We start from the raw sequence: 26828 nt of genomic DNA on the forward strand, positions 1-26828 counted from the left end.
GCAATGATTTTCATACTTTATTCATACTGGTCCCACATGGGAATCAAAACCACAACCCTGGCATTGCAAAGGCCATGCTCTACCAACTGAGCCACGAGGGACTGGGGCACTAGGTCACTCCTGGTCTGGGAGGGCTGCTGTGTGTGCAGGCGATGTCTATAGGGGTGTGTACAGTGCTAGCTATGCTACATACCTAGGCTTATACTGTGCTGTAGCAGTTATAGTAGTAGCAGCAGTAGTACCAATAGTAGAAGTAGAAGCAGTTGTACTAATAATAGTAGTACTAATAGTAGTAGTATTAGCAGTACATACCTTTAGACTTGACTCATAATCGGTGTTGCCTTTAAACATGAGGCCCAGTCTCATGTGGATCTCCGTGGCTCGGGAGAAACTGGGGTCAACATAGAGCACTTCCTGAAACGCTTTTATCGCCCTGCACACACACAGAGACACAGGAGGAGAGGGTTAAACATAGGGTGGAACAAAACATGACACATTAAAAAAAAGACTTTCATTCACAAAAGCAAAAATGTGTGGAAATAACCTAAGGGTGCTTTTTTTCATGGGATAAAAATAGAGCGAGTAGCTATGGCAAAGAACTAAAGGACTGTTGATTCTGAATGCTAGAGCATCCCTGAATTGTGTGGGTGTGTGTGAGTGAAAGAGCAAGCACCGCTGTCACCAAAATTACCCCCACCCACAACCACCCCGATATAAACCAAAAAAAATAAGACACCCCATATAGACTACAAAACAAACATACTCCACTCTACTACTCCACCCCTCTCCTATACAAATACACACGTTACAAATAAACACCAACTATAACAACGTACACAAATAAATACACTCACAGTGCGGTTGTGAAAACAAAGGCTATCGTATGTCACCACGGAGGTCTGCCACAGCAAGAGAGACTACAGTAGAAACACTGATCTCACTGCTGAGGCTGCCTGTGCACTGCTCGCTCGACACGCACGCACACACGCACGCACGCACACACACGCTGCTGTGCTGAAGCAAAGCACTCTGAACCCATTGGCCTCTCTCCCCCTCCTATCCCTGTTCCAATCCTTCCTTCCTCCCGCTCTCGTTCATTTGTTCCCTCCAGAGAGCTAGGCGCTCCAGCTTCTCTAGGCTGGAACAGATTGGCAGAGACACAGAGCAAACGGCAGACAAGCTAACAGAGAATACCTTCTACAGGACAGACAGATAAGAAGCAGAACACTAAACAATACCAAGTGTTCTCTGACTGAACCCCAATTATACCAGAGTTAAGCTATTAGTGACAAAGTGGTGTTATTTTATGAATCTGACGTAGGCCATATCACCCACTGCTCTAGCCCTGTAGCTCTCCAGGAACAATGTTGGTGACTAGGACTGGGAATTCCCAGGGAACTAACGATAGATTATAACTATACTTTGGTGCCGATACGGCATGTATTGCCATACACGGGGCTGCGCACAATTGACCCAGCGTCGTCTGGGTTTGGCAGGGGTAGGACATCATTGTAAAAAAACATTTGTTCTTAACTGACTTGCCTAGTTTTTAAAAAAGAATAATAATTGCAATTCGATACTGTGATTCTATTGCGATTTGATGTTCCAAACATATTGCTCACCATGTCTGCTGCAGAGAGATAAGAGAGAGAGAGAACCAAAATGGTGCAGGTAGTCAACTAGCGCAAAAATAATATCCCGATATATAACTGTCAATTCCCCCCCCCATCTCTATTGGTGACCACTTCTCTGGCCCTATGAGGTAACATTACATCTTTCAGCTCTGAATTCCTCGGATGTCTCTAGCTGGTGATGTAACATGTCCTACATTGAGGGAGAAACCCAAATGACCCGCTTCTCTGTATCCCCCTCCTCCCCAATGTGGAACTCCCTTCCCCTGGGAGAGAGAAGGGCTATACTATATACAGTACCAGTCAAAAGTTTGGACACACCTACTCATTCAAGTGTTTTTCTTTCTTTTTAGTACTTTCTACATTGTAGAACAATAGTGAAGACATCAAAACTATGAAATAACACAAAAAGTATTTTAGATTCTTCAAAGTAGCCACCCTATGCCTCTTGGCATTCTCTCAACCAGCTTCATGATGTCGTCACCTGGAACGCATTTCAATTAACAGGTTTGCCTTCTTAAAAGTCCATTTGTGGAATTTCATTCCTTCTTAATGCATTTGAGCCATTCAGTTGTGTTGTGACAAAGTGGGTATACAGAAGATATCCCTATTTGTTAATAGACTAAGTCCGTATTATGGCAAGAACAGCTCAGATAAGCATAGAGAAATGACAGTCCATCACTATTTTCAGACATGAAGGTCAGTCAATCCGGAAAATTCAATAACTTTTAAAGTTTCTTCAAATGCAGTCGAAAAAACCATCAAGCGCCATGATGAAACTGGCTCTCATGCGGACCGCCACAGGACAGGAAAACCCAGAGTTACCTCTGCTACAGAGGATAAGTTCATTAGAGTTACCAGCCTCAGATTGCAGCCCCAAAAAAGCTCCAGAGTTCTCCACATCAACTGTTCAGAAGAGACTGCGTGAATCAGGTCTTCATAGTCGAATTGCTACAAAAAAAACACTACTAAAAGGACACCAATAAGAAGAAGAGACTTGCTTGGGCCAAGAAACACAAGCAATGGGCATTAGAACGGTGGAAATCTGTCCTTTGGTCTGATGAGTCGAAATTTGCGACTTTTGGTTCCAACCGCCGTGTCTTTGTGAGACGCAGAGAGGTGAATGGATGATCTCTGCATGCGTGGTTCCCACCATGAAGGATGGAGGTGGTAGTGTGATGGTGTAGGGGTGATTTGTTGGTGACACCATCAGTGATTTATTTAGAATTCAAGGCACACTTAACCAGCATGGCTACCACAGCATTCTGCAGTAATACGCCATCCCATCTGGTTAGCGCTAAGTGGGACTGTCATTTGTTTTTCAACAGGACAATGACCCAAAACACACCTCCAGGTTGTGTAAGGGCTATTGACAAAGGAGAGTGATGGCATGCTGCAACAGATGACCTGGCCTCCACAATCCCCCGACCTCAACCAATTTGAGATGGTTTGGGATGAGTCGGACCGCAGAGTGAAGGAAAAGCAGTGCTCAGCATGTGGGAACTCCTTCAAGACTGTTGGAAAAGCATTCCTCTTGAAGCTGGATGAGAGAATGCCAATTGTGTGCAAAGCTGTTATCAAGGCAAACTGTGGCTACTTTGAAAAATTGTAAATATATTTGGATGTTTTTAACCACTTTGATTACTAAATGATTTTTTTTTTTACCTTTATTTAACCAGGCAAGTCAGTTAAGAACAAATTCTTATTTTCAATGACGGCCTGGGAACAGTGGGTTAACTGCATGTTCAGGGGCAGAACGGCAGACTTGTACCTTGTCAGCTGGGGGGGTTTGAACTCACAACCTTCCGGTTACTAGTCCAACGCTCTAACCACTAGGCTACCCTGCCGATTCAATGTAGAAAATAGTAAAAATAAAGTAAAACCCTTGAATGAGTGTGACCAAATGTTTGACTGGTACTGCTCAGTGATTTCTAACAAGTCAATTCATAATTCATAATTTCTCCCTGCTAGAGCAGCTGGTCAACTGTAAGTGCCGTTATTGTTAAGTGAAAATGTCTAGGAGCAACAACGGCTCAGACACGAAGTGGTAGGCCACACAAGCTCATGGAACGGTACCGCCAAATGCTGAAGCACGTAGCTCGTAAAAATCGTCTGTCCTCGGTTGCAACACTGGAAGCAACGTCAGTACAACTGTTTGTCGGGAGCTTCATAAGAACAAATTCTTATTTTCAATGACGGCCTAGGAACAGTGGGTTAACTGCCTGTTCAGGGGCAGAACGACAGATTTATACCTTGTACAATGTTCCAATATCTACTGGAAAGCCTTCCAAGAAGGAATGGAGGCTGTTATAGCAGCAAAGGAGGGAACCAACTCTATATTAATGACCATGATTTTGGAATGTGATGTTTGACGAGCAGGTGTCCACATACTTTTGGTCATGCCGTGTATGTAAACTTGGCAGGCTGACAGCACTGGAGGCACTCAAGGTCAAGGCAGGGGAGAAGAAAGGGGGGGGGCAAGGACCAGAACTAGGGTTGGTGTTGGCTAGCTCGTGTACACCTATCCAAACTGAAAAAGATCTCCTGGTCAAAAAAGTTGCACTTAAAACAATGGAGCACTCAAAAGTGTGCAAATATCTACTTACTGTTATAGATGAATGCCTCACAAGCTAATGGAATGGCTGGAGTTGACCGATGCAAAACACATTTCTTTTTAATAAGGCCTAAGCATCTCATCATGCTCGTGGTATACATTGCTAATGGATGGGCTCCCCAATGAAATCATCAAATCAAGCTATATTTATATAGCACACTTCAGATGTAGAATGCAAATGCAATGTGCTTTACAGGGGAAAAAAACATTTAAATAATGAAAATAAATGACATTTTTACTACGCAACAAACATCAGGGGAAAAAAAGAAGAAGGACAAACGAAAAAACACGAAGGAAAAGTAAAGCTAAAAAGATGTGTTTTAAGATCAGTTTCAGCCCTGCTCAGGTTCTCTGGCAGGCTATGCCTCTCCATGCCTCTTAGTCCTAGGCTTTGGGATAGTTAAAAGGCCAGTGCCAGAGGACTTGAGGGACCTACTGGGTACATAACTTAAAAGCATGTCTGACTTGTATTTAAAAACCCAATAGAAGAACCTTAGATCTAAAACTCAGGCAGCCAGTGCATTACCCATTACCAATAACACTTTTTGGAGAAAAGCAAAACAAAAATAGCCTGATCGGATGGCTTGACTGTTGGCTTTATAACATTTAGATCCAATATGGCTCCTAATCATGGCAGTAACATTAGCTGCATTATTCTTGATAAAACAACAAACATGTAGATGCATAATGACTGCCTAGACAACATTTAGATTCAAGATGACAGCCAGTTGCATGAAAGACACATCCTCGCAGTATTACTCCCTATGGAAACTAATAGAGGGGGCCTACCTTCTCTGTCCTGCCTGGGCCTCTGAGGAGGGGGGCTGCACTGGCCTAGACAGGGAGAAAGGGGACCTACAGTAGTCAATATCAGGCAATGCCACAGACACCTAGCAGCACTACACAGCCTCAGCAAAGCACTTACTCAACAAGGACCCAAGTACAGTAATACATACCCCATCACAGGTATATGGGGGAGGGAGGGTATTTAGTTACTACTCCTCTGGTGCAATGTAGGAAATCACTTTTGAGATTTGAATTATTCAGTTAGTAATTTATATAGTAGCACCTCTCCTACTAGCTGCTTGAAAATGGAAAAACAGTGTATATTCTCTCGCTCCAAAACCATCGTTTTAATTCCTTAGTCTAAGACGTTGGGGAGTTTTATTTAACTAGGCAATTCGGTTAAAAGAACAAATTCTTATTTACATTGACGGCCTACCCCGGCCTAACCCAGATGACGCTGGGCAAATTGTGCCCGCCCTATTTGAGTCTCAATCACGGCCGGATGTGATTGTGATACAGAACCAGGGACTGTAGTGATGGTCAGTGCGTGAGTTGGAGTGGGCATTCTATGTTGTGTATTCTTGGTTTTGTATTTCTGTGTTTGGCCTGGTATGGTTCCCAGTCAGATGCAGCTGTCGATTGTTGTCTCTGATTGAGAACCATACTTAGGCAACCTGTTTTCCCAATATGGTTTGTGGGTAGTTGTTTTCTGTGTCTTACCATACAGAATTGTTTTGGTTTTCATTTATTTCTCGTTCTTTTGTGTTCGGTTATATTTCATTAAAATATGGACACTTACCATGTTGCGCATTGGTCTGATCTTTCCTACTCCTCCTCAGAGGAGGAAAACCGTTACACACACACTACAGTTACGTTTTAGAACACCTACCCATTCAAGAGTTTATTTGTACTATTTTCTACATTGTATAATAGTGAAGACATCAAAACTATGAAATAACACATGGAATCATGTAGTAAACAAAAGTGTTAAATCAAAATATATTTCAGATTCTTCAAAGTAGCCACCCTTTGCCTTGATCATAGCTTTGCACTATCTTGGCATTCTCTCAATTTCTGTAACTCCTTCAAGACTGTTGGAAAAGCATCCAGGTGAAGCTGGTTGAGAAAATGCCAAGAGTGTGCAAAGCTGTCATCAAGGCAAAGGGTGGCTATTTGAAGAATCTCAAATATAAAATATATATTTTCATTTGTTTAACACTTTTTTGTTTACTACATGATACCATATGTGTTATTTCATAGTTTTGATGTTTTCACTATCATTCTACAATGTAGAAAATAGTACAAATAAAGAGAACCCCTTCGGTAGGTGTCCAAATATTTGACCACACACACACACACACACACACACACACACACACACACACACACACACACACACACACACACACACACACACACACACACACACACACACACACACACACACACACACACACACACACACACACACACACACACACACACACACACACACACACACACACACACACACAGATAGAGAATGCATTCGTTAAGAATTCAGACCCCTTGACTTTTCCCACATTTTGCTACGTTACAGCCTTCTTCTAAAATTGACTAAATGTTTTTTTCCCTAATCAATCTACACACAATACTAATAATAATTTATTCAAAACAAAACGACTGAAATCACATTTCCATAAGTATTCAGAGCCTTTATTTAGTACTTTGTCGAAGCACCTTTGGCAGCAATTACAGCCTTGAGTCTTCTTGGATAGAACGCTACAAGCTTGGCACACCTGTATTTGGGGAGTTTCTCTCATTCTTCTCTGCAGATCCTCTCAAGCCCTGGCAGGTTGGATGGAGACCGTCTCTGCACAGCTATTTTCAGGTCTCTCCAAAGATGTCCGGGTTCTGGCTTGGCCACTCAAGAACATTCAGAGATTTGTCCCGAAGCCACTCCTGCGTCGTCTTGGCTATGTGCTTAGGGTTGTTGTACTGTTGGAAGGTGAACCTTCACCCATGTCTGAGATCCTGAGAGCTTTAGAGCAAGTTTTTATCAAGGATCTCTCTGTACTTTGCTCCATTCATCTTTGCCTCAATTCTGACTAGTCTCCCAGTCCCTGCCGCTGAAAAACATCCCCAAACCATGATGCTGCCACCATGTTTCACTGTAGGGATGGTGCCAGATTTCCTCCAGACGTGAAGCTTGGCATTCAGACCAAAGTGTTCAATCTTGCTTTTATCAGACCAGAGAATCTTGTTTCTCATGGTCTGAGAGTCTTTAGGTGCCCTTTGGCAAACTCCAAGCGTCTGTCATGTGCCTTTTACTGAGGATTGGCTTCTGTCTGGCCACTCTACAATAAATGCCTGATTGGTGGAGTGCTGCAGAGATGGTTGTCCTTCTGGAAGGTTCTCTCATCTCCACAGAGGTACTCTGGAGCTCTGTCAGAGAGACCATCAGGTTCTTGGTCACCTCCCTGACAAAGGCCCTTCTCCCCCGATTACTCAGTTTGGCCGGGCGGCCAGCTATAAGAAGAGTCTAAGTGGTGCCAAACTTCTTCCATTTAAGAATGATGGAGGCCACTGTGTTCTTGGGGTCCTTCAATGCTGCAGAAATGTTTGGGTACCCTTCCCCAGATCTGTGCCTCGACACAGTCCTGTCTCAAGAGCTCTACGGATAAATCCTTCGACCTCATGACCTGGTTTTTGCTGACATGCAATGTCAACTGTGGGACCTTACATAGACAGGTGTGTGCCTTTCCAAATCATGTCCAATCAATTGAATTTACCACAGGTGTAGAAACATCAAGGATAATAGAAACAGGATACACCGGAGGTCAACTTCAAGTTTCATAGCAAAGGGTCTGAATACTTATGGAAATCTTTTTATTAAAAAAAAATATTTCTAAAAACATGTTTTCGCTTTGTCATTATGGGGTTTGCGTGTAGATTTATGAGGAATTTGTTTTATTTAATCAATTTAAGAATAAGGATGTAATGTAACAAAATGTGGAAAAATTCAAGGGATTTGAATACTTTCCGAATGTACTGTATGTATTTTACACACACACACACACACACACACACACACACACACACACACACACACACACACACACACACACACACACACACACACACACACACACACACACACACACACACACACACACACACACACACACACACACACACACACACCTCTTTTTTGGGGGTAGGCACAAAACTACATTCATACTTTCATTATTTTATTTTACCGGTAACCTTCAGACAAGTCCCGTGACTTCTGGACGCAATAGAACAAAACGGAGAACACCATCATGTTTGTGTGTATCGCCCCATTCCATAGAGTGGTTGTTCGTAGGTCAAACCATTTGGACGCTACAGACGTTTTCGTGAAAAGACCGTTCACCCGCAGATGCGAAGTGCGACACTGGCGGATTGAGACGCATCCAATGCCAAACTGATATCTCTAGCTTAAACTGAAAGAATTTTATGGACATTTTCTTGTTATGAAACTTATATTCAAATCGACTTTGGGGGGTTAAATACCAGCTTTAGCAGTGGGCGAAAACAGTGAGAGACAACGATGGCCGTGAACTGGATTACACACACAGAGCACCCACTGCAGTGTCGACAGCATCAAAACAAAGCCACCCCTGTCAAGACTGTGTGCACATGTGAGTGTGTTAGTTTGCAGAGAAATACATCCCGCCACACACAACAGAGCATATCATACTACATCCTCTTCCTCTCCCCACACTTTAACCTTTCATGACTATAACCTGAGCATGTACAGTCGTGGCCAAAAGTTTTATGAATGACACAAATATTAATTTCCACAACATTTGCTGCTTCAGTGTATTTAGATATTTTTGTCAGATGTTACTATGGAATACTGAAGTATAATTACAAGCATTTCATAAAGTGTCAAAAGTTTTGATTAACAATTACATGAAGTTGATTCAAAGAGTCAATATTTGCAATATTTTTCAAGACCTCTGCAATCCGCCCTGGCATCCTGTCAATTAACTTCTGGGCCACATCCTGACTGATGGCAGCCCATTCTTGCATAATCAATGCTTGGAGTTTGTCAGAATTGGTGGGTTTTTGTTTGTCCATCTGCCTCTTGAGGATTGAACACAAGTTCTCACTGGGATTAAGGTCTGGGGAGTTTCCTGGCCATGGACCCAAAATATCGATGTTTTGTTCCCCGAGCCACTTAGTTATCACTTTTGCCTTATGGCAAGGTGCTCCATCATGCTGTAAAGGCGTTGTTCATCACCAAACTATTCCTGGATGGTTGGGAGAAGTTGCTCTCGGAGGATGTGTTGGTACCATTCATTATTCATGGCTGTGTTCTTAGGCAAAATTGTGAGTGAGCCCACTTCCTTGGCTGAGAAACAACCCCACACATGAATGATCTCAGGATGCTTTACTGTTGGCATGACACAGGACTGATGGTAGCGCTCACCTTGTCTTCTCTGGATGCCCCAAACAATCGGAAAGGGGATACATCAGAGAAAATTGCTTTACCCCAGTCCTCAGCGGTCCAATCCCTGTACCTTTTGCAGAATATCAGTCTGTCCCTGATGTTTTTTCTGGGGAGAAGTGGCTTCTTTGCTGCCCTTCTTGACACCAGGCCGTCCTCCAAAAGTATTCGCATCACTGTGTGTGCAGATGCACTCACACCTGCCTGCTGCTATTCCTGAGCAAGCTCTGTACTGGTGGTGCCCCGATCCCGCAGCTGAATCAACTTCAGGAGACGGTCCTGGCTCTTGCTGGACTTTCTTGGATGCCGTGAAGCTTTCTTCACAACGATTGAACCGCTCTCCATGAAGTTCTTGATGATCCGATAAATGGTTGATGTTGGTGCAATCTTACTATCAGCAATATCCTTGCCTGTGAAGCCCTTTTTGTGGAAAGCAATGATGATGGCACGTGCTTCCCTTGCAGGTAACCATGGTTGACAAAGGAAGAACAATGATTCCAAGCACCACCCTCCTTTTGAAGCTTCCAGTCTGTTATTCAAACTCAATCAGCATGACAGAGTGATCTCCAGCCTTGTCCTCGTCACCACTCACACCTGTGTTAACGAGAGAATCTCTGACATGATGTCAGCTGGTCCTTTTGTGGCAGGGCTGAAATGCAGTTGAAAGTTTTTTGGGATTCAGTTCATTTGCAAAGAGGGACTTTGCAATTAATCTGATCACTCTTCATAACATTCTGGAGTATATGCAAATTGTCATCATACAAACTGAGGCAGCAGACTTTGTGAAAATGTATATTTGTGTCATTCTCAAAACCTTTGGCAACGACTGTATACAGTGAAGGATTTCCTTTCCCTGAACTGTCACCAAAGTTCATCATCCCAAATCCCCTGAAGCACCAACAGGCTCTTGTCTCGCTGCATATAACATTTTCAAAGTTGGCTCATTCTATTTTTGCTGTCAGCAGTGTTCTAGGCTATATTTGCTGTCAGCAGTGTTCTAGGCTATATTTGCTATAAGCAGTGTTCTAGGCCATATTTGCTATAAGCACTGTTCTAGGCCATATTTGCTATAAGCACTGTTCTAGGCCATATTTGCTATAAGCACTGTTCTAGGCCATATTTGCTATAAGCACTGTTCTAGGCTATATTTGCTATAAGCACTGTTCTAGGCTATATTTGCTATAAGCACTGTTCTAGGCTATATTTGCTATAAGCACTGTTCTAGGCTATATTTGCTATAAGCACTGTTCTAGGCTATATTTGCTATAAGCACTGTTCTAGGCTATATTTGGCCTAAAAGTGGCAGAAGCAGTAAATGGCAACATTCTTCGAAAAACAAAACGTCATATAAAAACCATGACAGTACTGATAGGCTGAATGCTTGACTGACACAGTAATTCCGACAAGATAACAGGTAGCCTATTCCTCAACAGTCACTCACACCAGTCAGGTAAGGGTTAAATGCAAACACACAGTAAAGAACATACAACAGCTAGACAAATGTATTGTATTACCACACAATTTCAGGACTAATTTCAAAGCCCATGAGGTCATTACATGCTGAAATAGTGAAGCAAATATAAGTCTCTGGTCTCTAGCCAAAACAATGCACTAGAGTGCAATGGAAAATACTCAGGATGTGCAGCTACTTACCACTGAAATGCGTTGTAATGGAAGTAAACCATACCAAGGCCATATAAAAAGGCAGCATTCTGAAAGAGGGGGAGAAAACAATGAGTGGCAGAAACAGCACCAGAGCACTTATTTCTCAAACATCAATGTTTTTTTGTTTTTTTAAAGATGCCGTGACTGAACAACACTAATTACTCACTCAAGTTTAAACAACATAGACCATGAAACCAACCAGATCCCTAATAACATTAAGTCCTGGTTGAGCAATCTCACTGGAAAGTATCAGAGGTTCAAAGGTCAATGGCTAACACGTAAACATCTCTCTGTGCCAGTTCCCTGTGGGGAGTCTGCGGGGGGTTAATCTGCTGCTCCAGTCACACCTGCCCAGGTAGAGAAACATACCTGGTGAAACAAACCTACACACCTCAACACTGTCACTATATTACTGCACCAGATATGGTTTAGTTAACATAGACAGAAACAGTAGCCCCCTCATCCCTGAAAGGATTCAAGTGTATTCTACTGTATGTCCATAGGGTAACTGGTAGAGTAGAAGCCCAAATACATACTTCGGTTCATTTCAAATGAGTCTGAAATTCACCTTTCAGGGGTAACTGTTGTGGCCCAGTTTCATATAACAAACTGTAGTAATAGTCAGAACTGAAACCGGTAGAGATGTTAAATCTCTAACCACATCACCTCCTACTCAGACAAACACACAAATCAAGTGAAAAACCAATTGCACGTTCAATATCAATCAGAGGTAAATACTGCACATAACAACGCCATTCAGAGCGCTTCACTACCAAAATACGAGAGAGAGCATGAGAAGACTCACTGCACCGTCTATGAAGCTTGGACTGAGGAGAGAGCAGGACAGGAAGGAAGGAACAAACTAATTCTGCTTCCACCAGCCATCAAAAGTGTTAAGTCTAGAAAAATCTGAGTTTTAGAAAACCCCGTTCTCTAAAACGCAGCTATTCTCAGCTCTTTCTAGACTTAAAGGGTGAGAGTGAGACAATCAGTGAGTTGAGAAACAGAGAGGAAGCATAAGTCAGAGTAAGGATGTTTCTGAAATCCTGTTAGTCTATGCTACATATTCATTCATCTCATGTGCATTTTGAAGTCGGTAGTTTACGTACACTTAGGTTGGAGTCATTAAAACTCGTTTTTCAACCACTCCACAAATTTCTTGATAACAAACTATAGTTTTGGGAAGTCGGTTAGGACATCTACTTTGTGCATGACACAAGTCATTTTTCCAAAAATTGTTTACAGACAGAATATTTCACTTATAATTCGCTGTATCACAATTCCAGTGGGTCAGAAGTTTACAGAAGTTGGCTGCCTTTAAACAGCCTGGATAATTCAAGAAAATTATGTCATGACTTTAGAAGCTTCTGATATCATTTGAGTCAATTGGAGGTGTACCTGTGGATGTATTTCAATTAATACCTTCAAACGCAGTGCCTCTATGCTTGACATCATTTGAAAATAAAAAGAAATCAGCCCAGACATCAGAAAAAAATTGAAGACTCCACAAGTCTGGTTCATCTTTTGGAGCAATTTCCAAATGACAAAAAGGTACCACGTTCATCTGTACAAACAATAGTACGCCAGTATAAACACCATGGGACCATGCAGCCACCATACCACTGAGGAAGGAGATGCATTCTGTCTCCTAGAGATGAACATACTTTGATGCGAAAAGTGCAAATCAATCCCAGAACAGCAGCAAAGGACCTTGTGAAGATGCTGGCGGAAACAGGTACACAAAGTATCTATATCCACAGCAAGGAAGAAGCCACTGCTCCAAACCCGCCATAAAAAAGCCAGACTATGGTTTGCAACTGCACATGGGGACAAAGATCGTACTTTTGAAGAAATGTCCTCTGGTCTGATGAAACAAAAATAGAACTGTTTGGCCATAATGACCATCGTTACATTTGGAGGAAAAAGGGGGAGGCTTGCAAGCTGAAGAACACCATCCCAACTGTGAAGGACAGGGTGGCAGCATCATATTGTGGGGCTGCTTTGCTGTAGGAGTGACTGGTACACTTCACAAAATAGATGACATCATGAGGAAGTAAAATTATGTGGATATATTGAAGCAACATCTCAAGACATTAGTCAGGAAGTTAAAGCTTGGTCGCAAATGGGTCTTCCAAATGGACAATGACCCCAAGCATACTTCCAAGGTTGTGGCAAAATGGCTTAGGACAACAAAGTCACGGTGTTAGAGTGGCCATCACAAAGCCCTGACATCAATCCCATAGAAAAGTGGTGGGCAGAACTGAAAAAGCATGTGCGAGCAAGGAGGCCTACAAACCTGGCTCAGTTACACCAGCTCTGTCAGGAGGATTGGGCCAAAATTAACCCAACTTACCGTGGGAAGCTTGTGGAAGGCTACTCGAAGCGTTTGACCCAAGTTAAACAATTTAAAGGCAATGCTACCAAATACTAATTGAGTGTATATAAACTTCTGGCCAACTGGGAATGTGATGAAAGAAATAAAAGCTGAAATAAATCATTCTCTACTATTATTATTGTGACAGTTCACATTCTTAAAATAAAAGTGGTGGTCCTAACTGTCCTAAGACAGGGAGTTTTTACTAGGATTAAATGTCAGGAATTGTGAAAAACTGAGTTTAAATGTGTGTGGCTAAGGTGTATGTAAACTTCCGACTACAACTGTATCTATCCCATGAGAGACAGAGAGACCCAGTTAAGTTCAGTCAATGTTTTAACCATTTCTTCCAGAATGCTCTCCCTCTTAGTTCAACCTGCCATCCTGCTCCGGTTTCAGCCCTTCCTTATGCTGGTCTCAAGCCCCAGCCCTCTCTCCGAGGCAGCTCCCTAACCCCAGCCCTCTCTCACAGGCAGCCCCTGCCCCAGCTCCCTAACCCCAGCCCTCTCTCCCAGGCAGCCCCTGTCCCAGTTCCCTAACCCCAGCCCTCTCTCCCAGGCAGCCCCTGCCCCAGCTCCCTAACCCCAGCCCTCTCTCCCAGGCAGCCCCTGCCCCAGCTCCCTAACCCCAGCCCTCTCTCCCAGGCAGCCCCTGCCCCAGCTCCCCTAACCCCAGCCCTCTCTCCCAGGCAGCCCCTGTCCCAGCTCCCCCCAACCCCTCTCCAAGGCCCAGCCCCTAACCCCAGCCCTCTCTCCCAGGCAGCCCCTGTCCCAGCTCTCTAACCCCAGCCCTCTCTCCCAGGCAGCCCCTGTCCAAGCTCCCTAACCCCAGTCCTCTCTCCCAGGCAGCCCCTGTCCCAGCTCCCTAACCCCAGCCCTCTCTCCCAGGCAGCCCCTGTCCCAGCTCCCTAACCCCAGCCCTCTCTCCCAGGCAGCCCCTGCCCCAGCTCCCTAACCCCAGCCCTCTCTCCCAGGCAGCCCCTGTCCCAGCTCCCTAACCCCAGCCCTCTCTCCCAGGCAGCCCCTGTCCCAGCTCCCTAACCCCAGCCCTCTCTCCCAGGCAGCCCCTGTCCCAGCTCCCTAACCCCAGCCCTCTCTCCCAGGCAGCCCCTGCCCCAGCTCCCTAACCCCAGCCCTCTCTCCCAGGCAACCCCTGTCCCAGCTCCCTAACCCCAGCCCTCTCTCCCAGGCAGCCCCTGTCCCAGCTCCCTAATCCCAGCCCTCTCTCCCAGGCAGCCCCTGTCCCAGCTCCCTAACCCCAGCCCTCTCTCCCAGGCAGCACCTGTCCCAGCTCCCTAACCCCAGCCCTCTCTCCCAGGCAGCCCCTGCCCCAGCTCCCTAACCCCAGCCCAGGATAGATCCCCCAACTCTCACCCAACTCTGCAGCAGTGAAACCCAACACTCTCTGCCCCCGTCACTGTCAAACCCCCAACACATAATTTCACCCTCCAATGGGTACCACTGCAGACTGAAACTTTAACATCCATCCATCTCTTATCCACCCACACTGGGAACAGGGAGAAGCCACACCACCAGAGAACTGGTGGCTGGCCTGGCTAGGTCAAAATGTCTAACCAAGTTTGACCTATGAGGTGACCCAGCTACTGGAGAACAGCTGCCCTTGTCTAACTCCATTCTTTATTATCATCACAGTTGTTTTATGCCAAGAGAACCAGGGGTCATCAGCAGTCAACAGCTAGACGTACTTGGATACATGCTGTTTAAGTAGCAACTCACCTTCCAGTAGTCCGACTGTAAACTGTAGTATCTCTGGTATGCAGATAATGCTGAGAGAGAAAGAGAACAGTTACTGAAGACAAATACAATGGGGTTACAATAAGTTTACATTTCACCATAACACAGATTATTTCCATTCAATCTTGTGGTGCCACTACCTCAAGCAATATTGGACTGAATTTACATTTACATTTCTGCTCAGGGCATTAAAATAAACTGTTATTTGAAGTTAACACTCCCAATAAACACGCATTCCAAAAAACACACAAATGAAATGTTAAGAATACTAGAGAGACATCTTCAGGCAACTCCGTCAGACTTTTAGTCATAGAAAGCCTCGAGCCATCTACAGACAATGGCAGTGGAATTGCATAACGGCAGAGGAGAGAATGCTCAGACGATCAAGTGTGACAACAGAGAGAGCAGACCACGCCACATTAGGGGTGTGAACATTTAAATGAAATTGAGATCTTTAACGCTAAGAAAAACCCATAACTGAAGAAAAAAAATAGTGTTTGTTTTTTCACAAAATTAAAATCACAGTGCACTGGTCACAAAACATATTTCCTGTGTTAGAACCTAACTAGACGATAGGCTATGAAGGCCTGGAGTCAACACCGGGAGTCGACGTGCCAGGAGTAGAGGAATCTATTTTATTGGAGTCGACGCTCCGAGTCTTCGTTAAAAGTTGGAAAAATAGAAAAGAAAGGCAAGCAACAGCAGCAAAGTCCTGTATGGCAATACTTTGAGAAGTTAAATGAAAAGGAAATGAAAACTTTGAGATGTGGAAGTGAGGTACAGTAAAGGTAGTACATGTGCAATGCTTAACCATCTGAAAGGGACACACCGTGAGACCTAAACCGTTGCTGACAGCAGTGCAGAAGCATTGTGAATTCACGTGGAATTTCATGGATTTCTCTTATCGTTTTAACCAGAAAACCAATAAGTAAACGGCTGTTTAAACGTTAAAAACATTTTTACATTTCTTACATCAATACTCCACATGCAAACATGACAGTCTAGTATATCAGTCTTTTTGTACATAGTTTGTGGAGATTAAAGAGCGAAGGCGTGTAGTCTGGCTGGCGGATGCTGCTGCTTTAAATCCCAATGTCAAAACACTACATTCTGCCAAACATACAATTACAAAAGCATTGCTGTTACATTAAAGACAAAACTAAAAGGGCTGCAGTAGCCTAAATTGATTCGCTGAATGTCAGCTGCAATTCAGACATTTACAGCAAATTGGTACAGCTTAAATTCAGGATGTGATCAGTCAATCAACTCAAATGTCTGGTGTGGACCCTGTGTGTGTGTGTGTGTGTGTGTGTGTGTGTGTGTGTGTGTGTGTGTGTGTGTGTGTGTGTGTGTGTGTGTGTGTGTGTGTGTGTGTGTGTGTGTGTGTGTGTGTGTGTGTGTGTGTGTGTGTGTGTGTGTGTGTGTGTGTGTGTGTGTACCTTTTGGATAGTCCTGCAGGAGGAGGTTGAAGTGGCCCAGCTGGCAGAACATCTCTGGCTCTACCTTCCCTTCTGCCTTCAGGATGGCAGAGTCATAGCAGCTTACAGCCTGGAGAGATGGGAGAGGAAGGTTACATTTGAATCATTTCAACACCCCTTAGCCTATTAGACGGTGGCCTGAGGAAGGTCCACAACTTTCAGAAATCCACACCTAAATCTAGGCCTAAGTCTCCACAAAAAAAAAAAAAACTTCTGTAATGCCAAGAAATAGTGATGATTGCAAGAGGAACTTCAAAACAATAACAGCCATCCAATCATTTACAAAGAGCAACACGCAAGTCCATCGCCTAGCTTGAATATCACTGAACCATATGATTGATCCTCTCATAGAATAGATACAGGTATATGGCAGAGGATGACCCAGACACACATAGCAAACGGATGTCTTTTTCAGCGGCCACACAAATCGTCCAGATAGTTAGAACCACAGAAAATCAAAAGAGGGAAGTGAGTGTGTTTGTTTGTACCCAGTTTTGCTAAGTGAGTAACTCCTAGAAAACAGCCAGTGTGCTAGAGGCTGGAGACTCACTGGGTGAATAGGAAGGACGCGCAACATAAGCTTATCATCATCACCAGGACATAGCCTCGCCACTCAGCCCAAAGCATGTCATAGAACGAGAGCAGTCTGCCTAAGCCATTTCAAATCATTCAAATCCTACAACTTGATATGAAAACGACATTTGCATTCATTAGATTTGTTATCCCAGTGCAGCAGCAATTGTATTCCAGGAACATAGAGTAAAGCTGTGGTTATGTGCTCCTCCTTTAACCCAACATGTCCAGCGTCTACTGACACTGCAGAGCAGGTACTGTATTGACTAGGGAGTAGAGGTTGACCGATTAACCTGTTGAGTGTAGGTGGCAGTATTTTGATGTTTGGATGAAAAATGAAACTACCTATTTCTCAGGCCCAGAATATAGAATATGCATATAATTGTCAGATTAAGATAGAAAACACTCAAGTTTCCAAAACTGTCAAAATATTGTCTGTGAGTATAACAGAACTGATATTGCAGGCGAAAAACTGAGGAAGATCCAACCAGGAAGTGCTGTTTTTCCTGAAACCTCTTCCATTGCATGCCTTCCCTCCATTTAAAAGGGATATCAACCAGACTCCTTTCCCTATGTCTTCCACATGGTGTGAACAGTCTTGAGACATAGTTTTAGGCTTTTATTCTGAAAGATGAGCGAGAACGATCACATTGCGTCAGTGGATGGCTGAGTGCCAGCAGAGTTTTGCATGCGCAACAGCTTGGAGCAGACATTTTCTCTCTCCCTCCTATTGAAAAAGCTACGGTCCGGTTGAAATATTATCGATTATTTATTGTAAAAACAACCTGAGGATTGATTATAAAAAACAGTTTGACATGTTTCTACAAATTTTACAGATACTATTTGGAATTTTCGTCTGCCCGTCATGACCTGCACGAGCCTGTGGATTTCTGAACAAAACGCACCAACCAAATGCAGGTTTTTGGATATAAAAATAATCTTTATCGAACAAAAGGAACATTTATTGTGTAACTGGGAGTCTTGTGAGTGCAAACATCCGAAGATCAAAGGTAAGCGATTCCTTTTATTGCTTTTCTGACTTTCGTGACAAATCTACTTTGCTGCTAGCTGTTTGTAATGTTTTGTCTGCTGAGAGAGATGTCCTAACATAAACGCTTGGATAGCTTTTGCTGTAAAGCTTTTTTGAAATCTGATACGCCAGGTGGATTAACAACAGGCTAAACTGTGTTTTGCTATATTGCACTTGTAATTTCATGAAAATGTAATATTTTTAGAAATTTCATTTGGCGCTCTACAACTCAGCGGATGTTGACGAAAATGATCCCGCTAACGGGATGGGTGCGCCAAGAAATTAATCAGAATGGCCGATTAATTAGGGCCGATTTCAAGTTTTCATAACAATCGGAAATCAATATTTTTGGACGGCGATTTTGCAGATTGCTTATTATTATATTTACACCTTTATTTAACTAGGCAAGTCAGTTAAGAACACATTCTTATTTTCAATAACGGCCTAGGAACGGTGGGTTAATTGCCTTGTTCAGGGGCAGAACGACAGATTTTTACCTTGTCAGCTCTGGGTTTCAATCTTGCAAACTTACGGTTAACTAGTCCAACGCTCTAAGCACCTGCCTCTCATTGCACTCCACGAGGAGCTTGCCTGTTAAGCAAATGCAGTAGAAGCCAAGGTAAGTTGCTAGCTAGCATTAAACTTATCTTATAAAAAACAATCAATCAATCTTAATCACTAGTTATAACACATGGTTGATGATATTACTGGTTTATCTAGCGTGTCATGCGTTGCATATAATCAATGCAACGCAGGGAGATGATTTAACAAAAGTGCATTTGCGAAAAAAGCACAATCGTTGCACGACTGTACCTAACCATAAACACCAATGCCTTTCTTAAAATCAATACACAGAGGTATATATTTTTAAATCTGCATATTTTGGCTAAAATAAATCCAGGTTACAGGCATTATTAACCAGGTGAAATTGTGTCACTTCTCTTTCGTTCATTCCACGCAGAGTCAGGGTATATGCAACAGTTTGGGCAGCCTGGCTCATTGCGAACTAATTTGCCAGAATTTTACGTAATTATGACATAACATTGAAGTTTGTACAATGTAACAGGAATATTTAGACTTACGGATGCCACCCGTTAGATAAAATACAGAACGTTTCCCTATTTCACTGAAATAATAAATGTTATGTTTTGAAATTATAGTTTCCGGATTCGACCCTATTAATGACCAAATGGCTCGTATTTCTGTGTGTTATTATGCTATAAATAAGTCTATGATTTGATAGAGCAGTCTGACTGAGCGATGGTAGGCACCAGCAGGCTCGTAAGCATTCATTCAAACAGCACTTTCGTGTGTTTTGCCAGCAGCTCTTTGCAAGCACAGCGCCGTTTATGACTTCATGCCTATCACCCTAATGGCTGGTGTAACCGATGTGAAATGGCTAGCTAGTTAGCAGGGTGCGCACTAATAGCGTTTCAAACGTCACTCGGTCTGAGACTTGGAGTGGTTGTTCCCCTTGCTCTGCATGGGTAACGCTGCTTCGAGTGTGGCTGTTGTCGGTGTGTTCCTGTTTCGAGCCCAGGTAGAGGCGAGGAGAGGGATGGAAGCTACACTGTTACACTGGCAATACTAAAGTGCCTATAAGAACATCCAATAGTCAAAGGTACAGTGGGGAGAACAAGTATTTGTTACACTGCCGATTTTGCAGGTTTTCCTACTTACAAAGCATGTAGAGGTCTGTAATTTTTATCATTGGTACACTTCAACTGTGAGAGACGGAATCTAAAACAAAAAGCCAGAAAATCACATTGTATGATTTTTTTGTAATTAATAGAATTCTGTGAATAACACTTGTATCTTTTATCAATGTTTATTATGAGTATTTCTGCAAAATCACCGGATGAGTTGGAATCAAAACATTACTGAACATAACGCGCCAATGAACACTGAGATTTTTAGATATAAATACGCACATTATCGAACAAAACATACATGATGTCCTGAGTGTCATCTGATAAAGATCACCAAAGGTTAGTGATTAATTTTATTGTAACGGTTTTCGACGTCTGAAGAGGAATTGGACCAAAGCGCAGCGTCGTAAGTGTTCATGATTTTTATTTACACTGAACACTAAACAAAAATAACAAAGCGAATTATCGAAACTGAAACAGTCCTGTAAGGTGCAAAACACCTGGCTCTAAGGTCAGGGCGTGACATTTATCTCTATTTCTGTACTTTTGTGACTTATCTTTGGCTGGAAAAATGGCTGTTTTTTTTACTTGGCGGTGACCTAATCATATGTTGTGCTTTCGCTGTAAAGCATTTTTTAAATCGGATACGATGGGTAGATTAACAAGAATTTTATCTTTCATTTGCTGTTTTGGACTTGTTAACGTGTGAAAGTTACATATTTCAAAAAAATATTTTTGAATTTCACACGCTGCCTTTTCAGCGGAATGTTTCGAGGGGTTCCGCTAGCGGAACACCTGCCCTAGAAAGGTTCAAAGTAGAGGTCGACCGATTAAGATTTTTCAGCGCCAATAGCGATTATTGAAGGATCAAAAAATCTGATACCGATTAATCGGACAATTTTTTAAAATGTATTTGTAATATGACAATTTCAACAATACTGAACACTTATTTTAACTTAATATAATACATCAATAAAATCAATTTAGCCTCAAGTAAATAATGAAACATGTTCAATTTGGTTTAAATAATGCAAAAACAAAGTGTTGGAGAAGAAAGTAAAAGTGCAATATGTGCTATGTAAGAAAGCTAACGTTTCAGTTCCTTGCTCAGAACATGAGAACATATGAAAGCTGGTGGTTCCTTTTAACAGGAGTCTTCAATATTCCCAGGTAAGAAGTTTTAGGTTGTAGGAATTATAGGACTATTTCCCTCTATACCATTTGTATTTCATTAACCTTTTGACTATTGGATGTTCTTATAGGCACTTTAGTATTTCCAGTGGAACAGTATAGCTTCCGTCCCTCTCCTTGCCCTTACCTGGGCTCGAACCAGCAACACAACGACAATTAGCGTGCGCTAACTAGCTAGCCATTTCACTTCGGTTACGAGCCTCATCTCGGGAGTTGATCGGCTTGAAGTCATAAACAGCGCAATGCTTGACGCACAACTAAGAGCAGCTGTCAAAAACGCACGAAAGTGCTGATGGAATTCATATTTACGCACCTGCTTCTGCCTCCCACTGCTCAGTCAGATACTTGTATGCTCAGTCGGATTATATGCAACGCAGGACATGCTAGATAATATCTAGTAATATCATCAACCATGTGTAGTTAACTAGTGATTATGATAGATTGTTTTTTATAAGATAAATGTAATGCTAGCTAGCAACTTACCTTGGCTTACTGCATTCGCTTAACAGGCAGTCTCCTTGTGGAGTGCAACGAGAGAGAGGCAGGTCGTTATTGCGTTGGACGAGTTAACTGTAAGGTTGCAAGATTGAATCCCCCGAGCTGACAAGGTTAAAATCTGTCGTTCTGCCCCTGAACAAGGCAGTTAACCCACCATTCCTATAAACTACAGGTATAATATTCACACAATCAATGTCTCAATTGTTTCAAGGTTTAAAAACCTGTATCCTCCACTTAATCTACACTGATTGAAGTGGATTTAACAAGTGACATGATTAAGGGATCATAGCTTTCACCTGGATTCACCTGGTGAGTCTGACATGGAAAGAGCTTGTTTTTTTTTACACTACATGTATATTGTTTTTGCATTGCCCCTTTCAACTTAAATATGTTAAAAAAAGAACAACTAATTCGTGCTTGTCTTATGTCTATAAATATGGGTGTGGTAAACTTCCTGTGAAATGACCTGACAAGGATCCTAGCAGGGTGGAAACGTCTGTTTATTAATAAAAGGTACGTGGTGGAGCTTATGAGTGTGCAGGCTTCATTTCTTTTACACTGAACAAAAATATAGATATGCAACAATTTCAAATATTTTACTGAGTTACAATTCATAGGAAATCAGTCAAATTAAATTAATTCATTAGGCCCTCATCTATGGATTTCACATGACTGGGAATACAGATATGCATCTATTGGTCACAGATACCTTAATAAAAAGGTAGGGGCGTGGATCAGAAAACCAGTCAGTATCTGGTGTGACCACCATTTACCTCATACAGCGCGACATCTCCTTCGCATAGAGTTGATCAGGCTGTTGATTGTGGCCTCTGGAATGTTGTCCCACACAATGGCTGTGCGAAGTTGCTGGATATTGGAGGGAACTGGAGCAGTCTGTCGTAAACGTTGATCCAGAGAATCCCAAACAGGCTCAAGGGGTGACATGTCTGGTCAGTAAGAACTGGGACATTTTCAGCTTCCAGGAATTGTGTACAGATCCTTGCGACATGGGGCTGTGCATTATCATGAAACATGAGGTGATGGCGGCAGATGAATGGCACGACAATGGGCCTCGGGATCTCGTCACGGTATCTCTGTGCATTCAAATTTCCATCGATAAAATGCAATTGTGTACGTTGTCCCGTAATGCCTGCTATACCATAACCCCACCATGGGGCACTCTGTTCACAATGTTGACATCTGCAAACCGCTGATTATTTTGACCACGTGTCTGCCTGCAAGCGGAACATCTTTGCAAGTGTGTCAGTGTTTAGGCTACCTGCCCCTTCCAAGCATAGGATACTGTACTGACGTTACAAAGTGATTCAGAAGACGGGGAGAGAGATTTTTTAATTAGCTAGAGAAGAATGAACTTATTCAGTGCTAATTAATGATACTGTAGGCCTAGTTGTCACACATGTCACTTTAGATTCATTAACTACAAAAACCTTGTTATCTAGCTAGCTCAAAGGACATTCAAAGTTCTTCCATAGAAGTTGCTCCTCCTAGGTATAATTATGTGGACCTAATTCAGATAATCTGTCAGAACAAAATGCCCAGTGCTTCAAGCCTCTTCCTCAACCCTCGCTCGCCCTCTTCCCACCTGCAACATTTTTGTCACATTTTGCGCAATAGGCTAGTGTAGCGTATCACGCATGTAAACAACCAGCTTGCCTACTTTATCCACACTGATTGGTGAAGTAATTCAATTAGCTAAATATATATATATATATATATATATTTAAATTCAAAACCTGGTGGATTTCACAGGTTAAAAAAGGAACCGAAAGAAGAAAAAAGTTGTTTTATATTTTGGGGGTTCGAACCGGTTCAGCACTTTAATTTGCTGGTACGAACAGTGGAGTGGAACAAAACAAAAAACAATTACTGGTTATGTTAAGATCTAAACCATTGTGAAATAATTTAGGTTCCAACCTCTGCTTTAAACACAGTGGTCCCCCAGCCAACCCTGGTCCTGGAGAGCTATGTGGTGGCAGGATTTTGTTCGAGCCCAATAATAAACACACACCCAGGTTTAGTATTCAAACATCTGCCAAATGTCCAAACAAAGAGAGTGTTAGTACAGTACTAGGGTTGAATGGCGGGAACCCGGTTACCGAGATTTACCGCCCAAAACGACTCCCTTTACCCAGGATAAATAACAGCGAGAAACTGGTCAATTATAATAAATTATTTATATGAACAGCATTGCGTGAAATAGAACTGTTAAATTACATCTAAATCTGGCTTCTCTATGGCCTTTGCATGATGAATCACCACTCAGGGTGGGGACAAAGAGACCATCTCAGAATGGAGCGCAATTCACACTTCATGTGTAGACCTAGCATCTTATCATGGCAACTTTTTCTTGTGACAGGTAACATAGTCTACTATACAGTAATATAAAGACTGAATAAGCGTCTAATTTACCCATCTCCATCTGGCATTTGGGGGTCACCTTGTTTTGTAATTAAGGAATGATATTTTTTTGTATTGCAACTGCAGTTTTAGAAAAGCATGTGACTTGAATATCGTTACTTTAATATCAGTACACGCGCGAGCACTCTCTCACAGCCTGTCTCTCCATCAACTCCTTTGAAATTTCATCCAGAGTTTCAAGTTCCTTAACAAACTATCATTGTCCAAACACACCAAGACAGTCATGAAGAGGGCACAACGCATTTTACCCCTCAGGAGAGGGGTAAAGGAGATGTGTCAGGGGTCCCAGATCCTCAAAACGTTCTACAGCTGCACCATCGATACTATACTGACCAGTTGCATCACCGCCTGATATGGCAACTGCATCTGACCGTAAGGCGCTACAGAGGGAAGTGCATACAAGCCCAACACATTACCGGGGCCAAGCCTCTTGCCACCCAGGACCTATATACTGGGCGGTGTCAGAGGAAGGTCCAAAAAAAAAGTCTCCAGTCGACCAAGTCATATACCGTTCTCTCTGCTACCGCACGGCAAGCGATATCGGAGTTCCAAGTCTAGGTCCAAAAGGCTCCTTATCTTCTACCCCCAAGCCATAGGACTGCTTAACAATTAATTAAATGGCCACCTGGACTATTTACATTGATGACACCCTCTTTGTTTTTACACTGCTGCTACTCGCTGTTTATTATATATGCATAGTCACTTTACCCCTACCAACATGTACAAATTACCTCAACTACTAACCTGTACCCCCGCACACTGACTCAGTACCAGTACCCCCTGTTTATAGCCTCATTATTGTTATTTTATTGTGTTAATTTTTCTTTATTACTTTAGTTTATTTAGTAAATATTTTTTTAACTCTATTTCTTGAACTGTATTGTTGGTTGTTTCTTGTGCAATACACTGGACTCTCCTTAAAAAAAACGCTCCTTAGATATTGGAGTCCCATGCAGTAAAAGCGAGACAGGAATAGCTTGTTGGACATAATTTTCTTACCATTTCTAATAGAAATAGACTATTCAAAGTTAAATACAGAAGCCAATAGATCTCACAGGTAGTTTGAATGAAGGCCTGGGAGGGGCTTAGGGGCCATAGGTGCCGTGTACCGTACTGGCCTGAAGTCCTCGGAGAGAGAACAAAGAAATACAAAAATATACACACACACACACACACACGTCACAGTTTGGATATACCTACTCATTCAAGGGTTATTCTATATTTTTACTATTTTATACATTGTAGAATAATAGTGAATCAAATCAAACTTTATTTGTCACATGCTCCGTATCCAAGAAGTGGATACTTTTATTTTATTTATTTCACCAGGTAGGCCAGTTGAGAACAAGTTCTCATTTACAACTGTGATCTGGCCAAGATAAAGCAAAGTAGTGCAACAAAAACAACACAGAGTTACACATGGGATAAATAAGTGTAGGCTTCACTGTGAAATGCTTACTTACAAGCCCTTAACCAACATTGCAGTTCAAGAAGAAAATATTTACCAAGCAGGCTAAAATAAAAAGTAATAGTAAAAGGTAACACAATAAGAATAACGAGGCTATATACAGGGGGCACCGGTATCGAGTCAGTGAGCAGGGCAGGGGTACAGGCTAGTTGAGGTAATCTGTACATGTAGGCGGGGGCGAAGTGACTGCATAGGTAACAAACAAACAGGGTTCTAAGCTGCCGGCTTGGGGGTAGATGCTGCCGTCTCTGAAAATTGTGTGGGCTTTCCTCAGACACCGCCTATTATATAGGTCCTGGATGGCAGGATGCTTGGCCCCAGTGATGTACTGGGCCGTTCACACTACCCTCTGTAGCGCCTTACGGTCAGATGCCGAGCAGTTGCCAAACCAGGCAGTGATGCAACCGGTCAGGATACTCTGGATGGTGCAGCTGTAGAACCTTTTGAGGATCTGGGGGCCCATGCCAAATCTTTTCAGTCTCCTGAGGGGGAAAAGGTTTTGTCGTCCCCTCTTCATGACTGTCTTGGTATGTTTGGACCATGATAGTTTGTTGGTGATGTGGACACCAAGGAACTTGAAACTCTCAACCCACTCCACTACAGCCCCGCCGATGTTAACGGGGGCCTGTTCGGCCCACCTTTTCCTGTAGTCCACGATCAGCTCCTTTGTCTTGCTCACATTGAGGGAGAGGTTGTTATTCTGGCACCACACTTGACAGTTCTCTGACCTCCTCCCTATAGGCCGTCTCATCGTTGTCAGTGATCAGGACTACCACTGTTGTGTCGTCAGCAAACTTAATGACGGTGTTGGAGTCGTGTTTGGCCACCGCTGTGAGTGAACAGGGAATACAGGAGGGGACTAAGTACACACCCCTGAGGGGTCCCAGTGTTGAGGATCAGCATGGCAGACGTGTTTTTGCCTACTCTTACCACCTGGGGCAGCCCGTCAGGAAGTCCAGGATCCAGTTGCAGAGGGAGGTGTTTAGTCCCAGGGTCTTAGTTTAGTGATGAGCTTCGTGGGCACTACAGTACCTCCAACCACCTCCCCAAATATGCCCTAATAAAGGCTAGCCTACATGAAGCTTACCCTTTCTGCCTGTCCATCCATTGGCATGAAGAACCTAAAAAAATTAAAGAGTTCCTCTCTATAATAGGAACTTGTGCATACATGGTACGGTTCAGTAACCAAACAAATCTTTCCAAT

General features: G+C 42.8%; 1 protein-coding gene across 4 annotated transcripts in view; it reads right to left on the reverse strand.

Moving 5' to 3' along the window:
- The window catches only part of kdm6a (lysine (K)-specific demethylase 6A), a 79504-nt gene that overhangs the window by 49403 nt on the left and 3273 nt on the right, over positions 1–26828 (reverse strand). The window contains exons 3-7 of one of the 4 annotated variants that reach the window (XM_046363062.1): positions 16738–16846; positions 15281–15330; positions 11159–11217; positions 5035–5079; positions 313–433 (exon numbers count right to left, since the gene is read on the reverse strand). In XM_046363062.1, the coding sequence (XP_046219018.1) occupies positions 313–433; positions 5035–5079; positions 11159–11217; positions 15281–15330; positions 16738–16846 (384 nt within the window). Of the gene's footprint in view, positions 1–312; positions 434–854; positions 874–5034; positions 5101–11158; positions 11218–15280; positions 15331–16737; positions 16847–26828 lie in introns of those variants that run through there. The other 3 variants (XM_046363054.1, XM_046363071.1, XM_046363077.1) reach the window with 3 other exon arrangements.

This window comes from Oncorhynchus gorbuscha, linkage group LG01 (assembly GCF_021184085.1).
Source record: "Oncorhynchus gorbuscha isolate QuinsamMale2020 ecotype Even-year linkage group LG01, OgorEven_v1.0, whole genome shotgun sequence".
Classification (NCBI taxonomy): Eukaryota; Metazoa; Chordata; class Actinopteri; order Salmoniformes; family Salmonidae; genus Oncorhynchus; species Oncorhynchus gorbuscha.